The 9645-nt window shown below is 37.7% G+C and overlaps 1 protein-coding gene across 1 annotated transcript in view; it reads left to right on the forward strand.

Annotated features, from left to right (window-relative positions):
- LOC102818791 (cytosolic carboxypeptidase 4-like) overlaps positions 1-9645 on the forward strand; it is a 1058651-nt gene that overhangs the window by 816646 nt on the left and 232360 nt on the right. The window contains 1 exon segment of the mRNA XM_006867161.1: positions 4845-4863. Within this exon segment, the coding sequence (XP_006867223.1) occupies positions 4845-4863 (19 nt within the window).

Raw genomic sequence — 9645 nt, forward strand, 5'->3', positions numbered from 1 at the left:
TTTTTTTTTTTTTTTTTAACCCCTTCTTAAATGATCTCAGAGCACATTATAAACAATTTATTAACTCACTATAGACTTAATGATAAAGTGAAAAATCATGATTCCTTTGTAGTCTTAAATTCCATAATGCCTGTTAGTATTATGATAGAACATTAAAAGGAATTAAGTAAAAATCAAGAGGCAGCAATGCTAATAAGGTTGCCAGCAGGAATCTTTTGGGAGTTCCTGAAGAACTGGGAGCTGTAAATTTTAAATGTCCATTGAAAATCTTTCTTTTCAGCAAAAATAAGGAGGGGATTTGGCACTTGGGATAATCAAATGAGCCTCAAATGACCTCTGATCCTTTAAAAATAATTTGACTTCAAATAACCAAGAAGAAAAAGTGGTTTATTGCTGCAAACCTTAATCTTCCCATGTGATCAATGTAAATGCAATAAACCAGATCCCCTGAAGGAATAGCCCCATAAAACCAAAGAAACCATGGTTTTAAACTGAGATTTTATTTAAGTTGAGGCATTAGGAAAAAAGGACCATCCTCCCTGGGATGCATCCCTGGGTCCTAGATGCATGATTCCCCACTTGGAGCACCATCTCCATCCTAATGTGCTGAGAAACTCAGAGGTCGGCTTATGAAGGTTTGTCTATCAGTAATCGTCACTTTAAAATTTAACTTTGAATTGTAACGGACCCTTAGCCACAAAGTCTTCCTGGACTATGTGGAATAGGTGTCTGTTCAAGTCCTCCAGCAATGCTTCAACAAGTTCTACCATGTCTTCACTCCAATAAATCTTGTTTGTTTGTTAATTGTGGCTGAGTCTGCCTCTGATTTATAGTGACATCAGACATTCCCCAATCCTGTGTCAGCCCCGTGATTGGTTTTGGGTTTGACCTTTGTGATTTATAGGGTTTTTACTGGCTAATTTTTGGAAGTAAATCGCCAAGCCTTTCTTCCTAATCCATGTCAGTCAGGAAGCTCCACTAAATACATCTAACATCATAGCAACATGTATCGCTACTGTTGTTATGTCATCCAGGTGGTTCAGCTCATAGCAATCCTGTGTAGGGTTTCCAAGGCTTTATGTCTTCCTGGGAGCAGAAAATCTCATCTTTCTCTGTGGCACGTCTGGTGGCTTGAACCATGAACCCTGTAATTCACATTCCAGTGCTTATTATATGGAGCACCATATGATGGGCTTGAAAAAGTTTGTAAAAAGATGTCATTCAAGATAACAGATTTTTTTCTTGAACTTTTTGAAGCCCCCTCAGATAAGTCTCCACTGACAGATGCATGATGTCTGTGTGTGAAGTTCATTGGTTTGGAATTGAAGCAGGGTTTCAAAACTAGGATTCTATCACTGAACCACCAATGGCTTGTTCTAATAGAGCCATCTCAGAGATTTGTGTTTCTAAGCACAAACAGTAAATCTCTTTATATACTTGTGTTCCCTGAATATAAATTAGAAGAGGCCATTTTAAAGTAATTTGAGCAGTGTTATGAAAATCAAGCATTGGATGTTTTCAGATAGATTTATAGTAGTTTTCTTCAATATGTCAGTATATATTTATTAGATATCTATTTTGTTTTTTGCTAAAGTTTGTGACTTAGGATATATATAGATAGTACATTTTAAACCATTTAGCTCATACTGAATATATGATCATTTGATTTTCATTCTTCATTCACAATTCAATAAACCTTCATTAAAATCCAAATATGTTAGATGCCAATAATATTATGGAGAGTAGAATTGACAGTTTCCTATTCTGGAATTTATCGTCTAGAAAAATAGAAGATAAGTAAGCAACAGCAGCAGTGAGAATATGGAAATTACTGGCTGATATCAGAGAACACAAAAGAAGGAAATGAAGATTCAGGCTTTCGTTAGGTGGTGACTGAGTTGAATTTGAAGCATACCCCAGTTGGTTGTCAAACTGAGAAAGGTAACTTATCTGGACAAAATAGAATATAATTGTTTGAAAGTTGAGCAGGGTCCAGGAATTCTAGGTTTTCATTCATCCCAGTTGCATCTTATTTCATTATTTTTCAAACTTATAACTACTAAATTCCATACCAGAATGTGTCTCATGCTCATTCTGAGTCCGCAGGAATATTTAAGTATGTGCTCCTACTTTTTATTCCAGCATGCCTACTTTAGAATTCATCAAAGTTTATTGCAAGTATTTCTATTGTGTTTATAGTTAATCACAACTCTTTGCCTCTACTAATCTGTCAGTTAATCATTCTGAGGTGTCTTGCATTTTGATGTTATTCCAGTACCAGCAGAATCACCCAAGGTAAGCAGGTTTCAGTGGAGATTCTTGACAAATATAGAGAAGGAAAAATGGTCTTGTGATCTACTTTTGAAAATTAGCCATTTAAAACCCAGTGAATAGGGTCAGGGCTTTATGGTGGATAGGGTAGAGGTGCAGTGAAGATCTCCATCAGCAATACCACAGAATACCAGATGAAGTGGGTTCAGAGTAGAGCTCCAAAACTCTGAACAATGTAGGTAGGAATATTTAAAAAGTTTGAAGGTTTATAGCTAGTGAAACTTTTAGCAGAAGTAAGAAATCTAGTACTTTAGAACCTGCCAGGCTCTGTGGCCTGGAGCCGACAACTTGGGAGAGACAAAATGGCAAGACCAAGTGGGGGAACAGACCCACCATGAAATAACGCCACAGGAACCTCGGAGCAAAGGAGGACAAAATACTTTGTTGCTTTGGTCTACTAGTGAGTGGAAGAGGGGGATAGGCAGCATTCTTCAAAGACATAGAAAAAGAGATTATAAACTTTAAACTTTATCTGGAAAGGAAAGACACCCAGGATAAGTAAAGCACTGCTTAAGAACAAGAATAAAATTGGAAACCTCTCACTCACTGACTTCAAAATTTATTACACAGCTACAGTGGTCAAAGCAGCTTGGTACTGGTACAATGAAAGATAAATTGGTCAATGGAACAGAATCGAGAATCCAGAAATTAACCCATCCACATACAGCCAACTGATTTTCGACAAAGCACCTAAATATACCGCATGGGGAGGGGATAGTCTTTTCAACAGATGGTGCTGGCAGAACTGTAAAGCGATATGCAAAAGACTAAAACAAGACATTTACCTCATGCCTTATACAAAATCCAACTCAGCATGGATTAAAGTACTAAATGTGAAACCCAGAATTATGAAGGCCATCAATGAAAAAATAGGGACAAAAGTGAGGGCTACCAAGAGAAGCAGTGACACCAGAGATGGAGACAGAGATGACGACGTGGAGAGATGGAATGGTTGGGGACTCTAGACCCAGAGAGAAAGAGGGACTGTGTGCTCATTATGAGGTGGAAGGCTTGCAGGTGTACCCCTTGGTTGGTTGATGACGCATGGAGGTGATTGTAACCATTGCAATGAAACAACATACAATAGGATGAATGTAAAGTTGATGTTCTCCCATGTAAACTATCACATAATTCACAATAAAACACTTAAAAAAATGAATGACAAAAGAATACTATCCATTATAAGGCTGGGAGATGATACCTTTAGGTTCAAAGGTGCTCAACATACACAGTGCCTGCAAAAGTGGACTTGAGATTACCAACAACTGAGATGGTGATCGAGCAACAGGGAATCTCTAGTTCTGTTGTACATGGGTTGGTGCTGACAATATGACAGAGATGGGCTACTCAGATATTGGCTACCCAAAATGGGGAGTGGGGAAGCTACAAAGGCATGAAGTGACTGGCTTATAAGTTTTCAAGAGGGAGCCTAGTTTCAGACGGTACAGGGGAAGGTAGAATCTCCACTGAGTGGATTCCAACCTGTCCAGACGGGGCTGGTGAAAGGAGATGGGGATAAGAAGACGCTTGTCTTATCATCCCTGAAAGCAAACATGGAATTCAAATGGTCATTGAGTTTAAAATAATTTTTAGATGAAAAAAGAGTTGTAACATTTAAATAAGGGTAAGCAGCTCTGGTAGCTAGTGGTTACGAATCGGGCTGTGAACCTTAAGGTCAGCAGTTCGAAACTACCAGCCGTTCCACGGGAGAAAGATGAGGCTTTCTACTCCCGTAAAGAGTTACACCCTCGGAAACCCTGTACAGGGTTGCTATGGGTCAGAACCAACTCGACGGCACTTAACAACAACAACAACAAGGAGTCCTGGTGTGGTGCTATAGGAACAGCACTGAACTGTTCACTAACTGCAAGGTTGGCAGTTCGAACTCACCAGCTTGTTCCTTGGTAACAGTAATCAGGGTCGCGGTGAGTCAGACCTAATTACCAACACTTTACAACAACAACTTGTCTATCAATTTGTTGTACGAGGTAGTTTGCATGTTATGTGATACTAGAATCACACCACCAATATTTCAAATACCACTACCATGGACAGGTTTCAGTGGAACTTCCAGCCTAAGAGAGAATAAGACAAAGTACCTGGCACTCTACTTCCTCTCCCCAGAATTTAGCCAGTGAAAACCTTATGAGTAGCAGAACATTGTCTTATATAGTGCTGAAAGAGGAACCCCTCAGTTTGGAAGGCACTCAGAAGAGATGGGTGAAGAGCTGCCTCCTCATATAGAGCTGATTTTAATGTCATGGGTGGTATCAAGTTTTCGAGAGTTTTATTTGTTGATGTGGCAAGACTCAAAAAAGAGAAGAAACAGCTGCAAACATTCATTAGTAATTGGAACACAGAATATGAAAACAATGAATCAAGGAAAATTGGAGGTCATCAAAAATTAAATTCAAAAACTGCTGCAACAGTACATCAACAGGGAACTGCTAGAAACTCAAGGTGATTCAGAAAGAGGATTTCACTGCTGACATCAGACGGCTGTTGGTTGAAAGCAGAGAATATCAGAAAGATGTTTATCGGTGTTTTATTGACTAGGCAAAATCTTATCAACTGTGTGGATCATGACAACTTATGGCTAACATTCCAAAGAATGGGTATTCCAATACACTTAAACGTGGTCATGAGGAACCTGTACATAGACCAAGAGGCAGTAGTTTGAACAGACCTAAGAGATACTGAATGGTTTAAAATCAGGAAAGGTGTGTGTAAGGGTTATATTCTTTCACCATACTTATTCAATCTGTATGCTATGCAAAAAATCTGAGAAACTGGATTAGATGAAGAAGAATGTGGTATCAGGATTGGAGGATGACTCTTTAACAACCTGTGGTACGCAGATGATACAACCTTGCTTGCTGAAAGTGAAGAGAACTTAAAATATTGATGAATATCCAAGTTTGCAGTTTTCAGTTTGGGTTGTGCCTCAGTGTAAAGAAAGCAAAAATCCTCACTACTGGAACAATAAAATAACATCATGATGAATGGAGAAAAGATTCAAGTTGTCAAAGACTTAATTTTGCTTGGATTCACTATCAACACTCATGGAAGCAGCAGTCAAGAATACTGCATTAGGCAAATATATTGTATATGACTTTAAGATGGTCAAGTGCAAAGATGTCAGTTTGAGGACTAAGGTTCACCTGACCCAAGCCATGGTATTTTCAATAACTTCAAATGCAAGTGAAAGTTGGACAATGAATAAGGAAGACCATACAAGAATTGATAGTTTGAATTATGGTCTTGAAGAAGAATAAAAATTATCGTGGTCTGCCAGAACACCAAACAAATCTATCTTAGAATTAGTACAGCCAGAATGTTCCTTAAAAGCCAGGATGGCTATACTTTGTCTCTCACACTTTGGACATGAGGGACCAGTCTCTGAAGAAGGACGTCATGCTTGGTAAAGTACAGGGTCAGTGAAAAAGAGGAAGACAACTTCCCCATGGCAACAGCAATGGCTGAAGGGTAATAAGGGTACTAATAGTTGTGAGGTTGGCTCACAACTGACCATTGGGTCATTTTATTGTGCATAGGGTTGTTATGAGTGGGCATGATCTTGACGGCACCTAACAGCAACAACAGCAAAAATGAAATGGAAATGCTTAAAGACTGATATCCTTGGCATTAGTGAGTTGAATGCATTGATATTGAATGCATTGAATATCACTGCATTGATATTGAATGCATTGAATATCAATGCACTTGGCATTGAAGTGCATTGATATTTATCTACCCTGGAAGCAATAAAATGAAGACAAATGTCTTCACAGTCATTTTCAACAATAACATTTCAATATTCAGAGGAACAATATTGCCAGTAATAGGATGCTATTTATATACTTACTGTGAAAACCAGTAAATATGACTAATACTCAAAGATGAAAAAAAGACTTACCAATTTTTGCAGTCTGAAACTAACCAAACTTGAGATCAAGATGCATTGATAATTTGTTGTTGTTGTTAAGTGCCGTCGAGTCGGTTCCGACCCATAGCGACCCTGTACTTGTGATTAAATTTTTTCAATAGCATAAACACTGACTATACACATGGAGTCCTGGTATGGTACCGCAGGATAAGTACTGTACTACCAACCACAAGGTCAGTAGTTCAAACTCACCAGCTACTCCTTAGAAACACTATATAGGATTGCTATCAGTCAGAGTCATCTCTACTGAACTTAACAACAACAACAATCATTGGGAGTCATGATGTAACACTGTAGGTAAGCACTAGACTGCTTACCTCAAGATTGATAGTTCAAACCTACCAGCAGCTCCTCAGAAACCCATCACAGTGTCACAGAATTGGAACTTACTTGATGGCACATAACAACAACAGCGTACACCTGGGCCTCATTAGAAGACTACACAGGAATCAGGTTGACTAATTCTGTGCAATGAGATGATGGAGAAGCATAATATAGTTAGAACAAGGCCAAGAGCAAACTATGGAACAGACCACCAATTATTCAGATACAAATTCAAGTTGAAGCTGAAGATAATTAAAACAAGTCCAGCAAAGTCAAATTATGACATTTAATACATCTCACCTGAATTTAGATGGAGTCCTGTTGTGGCTCTGTAGGTTAATGTACCAGACTGCAAAACCATTTGAAATGCAAGGTCAGCGGTTCAAGCTGATCAGCTGCTTCTCGAAAACCCTATACAGCATCGCTATGGATCGGAACCGACTCAATGGCACTTATAACAACAACAACCTGAATTTAGAGCCCATCACAAGAACAGGAACTGATTTGACTAATTGAATTAATTGATTGGACTAATTGAACACTAAAGACTAGAGACCATCATACATTAAGAAAAAAAAGGTTCATAAAAAGAGAAAAAAGAAAAGACCAAAAGTAATGTCAGAAGGGACTCTGAAACTTGCTTTAGAATGCTAAGGTAAAATAAACAGATTTCAAAAGATGGTTTGAAAAGAAAAGATAAAGTATATTGAAATGTGCTAAGATTTGGAGTTGGTAAACCAAAAACAAAGAGCACACTTGGAATTTCTCAAACTCTAAGAAATGAGAAAAAAAAAAAAATCAAGCCTGTGTTGCAATATTGAAGGGTTATATGGCAAAGTGTTGAACTACACAGGCATCTAAAGAAGATGAAAGGAATATACAATCAGTATGCCAAAAATAATTGGTCAACATTCAACCATTTCAAGAGGTAGAACATAATCAAGAACCAATGGTATTGCAGGAAGGAATTTCAGCTTTAATGAAGGCATTCTTGAAAACCAAACTCTAAGAATTAATATAACAATAGCAGTTGCACTGTTTCAACAAACAGATGCAAAGCTGAAAGTGGCAAGCCATCTACTCAAGAAACTTGGACAACTGCTTCCTGGTCAATCTAATGGAAGAGAAATGATGAAGAAAAAGAGCTAAACAGAAAATTTCAAAGGGTGATTTGAGAAGACAAAAAACGTATTATAACAAAATGTGCAAACACCTGGAATTGGAAAACCAAAAGTGAAGCACAACCACATTTCTCAAGCTATAAGAACTAAAGAAAGAATTCAAGTCTCAAGCTTTCAAATTGAAGGACATTAATGCAGAATGTTGACTGATGCAGAAACCATCAGAAGGTGAAGGAAGGAGTACAGAGAATCACTATACCAAAAATAATTAATAATTCTCATTCAACCATTTCATGAGGCCAAGATGTCAAGATAGTATTGAAGAAAAAAGTGAAAGCTGCAATGAAGGCATTGGTGAAAAGCAAGGCTAAAGGAATTGACAGAATATCAAATGAAGCGTTGCCACAAATTGATGTATCACTGGAAAAGCTGACTGATCTATGTCAATAAATGTAGAAGACAGTTACTTGATTCATCAACTAGAAGAGATCAATAATTGTGCTATTTCCAAAGAAAGGCATCCAATGGAATGTGGAAATCATTGAACAATATCATTAATATCACACCTAAGTAACATTTTATTGAAAATAATTCAAAATAGGTTGCAGCTGTGCATCAGTAGGAAGCTGCCAGAAATTCAAGCCAGATTAAGTAAAGGAGGTGAAATAGGGATATCATTTCTGATGTCAGATGATTTTGGCTAAAAGCAGATAATACCAGAAATATGTTTACCTGTGCTTTATTGCCTATTGCTAAGATATTTGACTATGTGTGTCATAAAAAACAAAAAAAACTATGCATAATATTGCAAACAATGGGAATTCCAGAACACCAAATTGTGCTCATGCAGAACCTACACATAAAGCAAAGAGGAATTAGTTCAAATAGAACAAAGATACATTGTGTGTAAAATCAGGAAAGGTGTGTGTCCGGACTGTAGTCTTTCACCACACTTATTCAATATGTACGCTGAGCCAATAATTCAAGACACTGGAATGTCTGAAGAAGAACATGTCATCAGGATTGGAAGAAGGCTCATTAACAACCTGTGATTTGCAGATGATAAAACCTTACTTGCTGATCAAAGGTTATGCCTTTTACACAAATTAATACCTCAATATAAAGAAAACAAAAATTTTCACAACTGGGGACCAAAACAACATCATAATACATGGAGAAAATATGTAAGTTGTCAAGGATTTGATTTTACTTAGAGCCATAATCAAAGTCCATGGAAGCAACAGTCAACAAATTTGCTGCAAAAGACTTCTTTAAAGTGTTAATGAAGACTAAAGTGTGCCTAACTCAAGCCATGGCATTTCCATTGATTCATATAGTGGCTTTGTAGAATAAACACTGGACTGCTAACCACAAGGTCAGTGTTCATGCTCACTGGTTAGTTGCTTCTTGGGACAAAGGTGAGCTTACTGCTCTTGTCCAGATTCACGTCCTTGAAAATCCTATATAGGGTTTCTGTGAATCAGAACTGAGTCAACACCTAACAACAACACAACATACACATGTGAAAGCTGTTGTTGCTAGATGTTGTCAAGTCTGTTCAGACTCATATGGACACTATGAACACAACACTGCCCTGTCCTGCACTATTCTGACAATTGTTGTTTGGGCCCATTGTTGATACCATTATGTCCATCCATCTTATTGAGAATCTTCCTCTTTTTCATTGACCATTCATGTGAAAGCTGGACAACGAAAAAGGAATCTCAACTAATTGACACAATTGAATTATGCGGTTGCTGAAAACTATTGAAAATGCAAAAAGGAGGAAATCCCTTAAGGTGATACATTCATAGAGTTGCTACAACAATGGACTCATACATAACGACAATTGTGTAGATGTTACAAAACTAGACAATGTTTTCTTCTGTTGTACATGGGGTGGCTATGACTCAGAACAGACTT

This window comes from Chrysochloris asiatica, unplaced genomic scaffold (assembly GCF_000296735.1).
Source record: "Chrysochloris asiatica unplaced genomic scaffold, ChrAsi1.0 scaffold00101, whole genome shotgun sequence".
Classification (NCBI taxonomy): Eukaryota; Metazoa; Chordata; class Mammalia; order Afrosoricida; family Chrysochloridae; genus Chrysochloris; species Chrysochloris asiatica.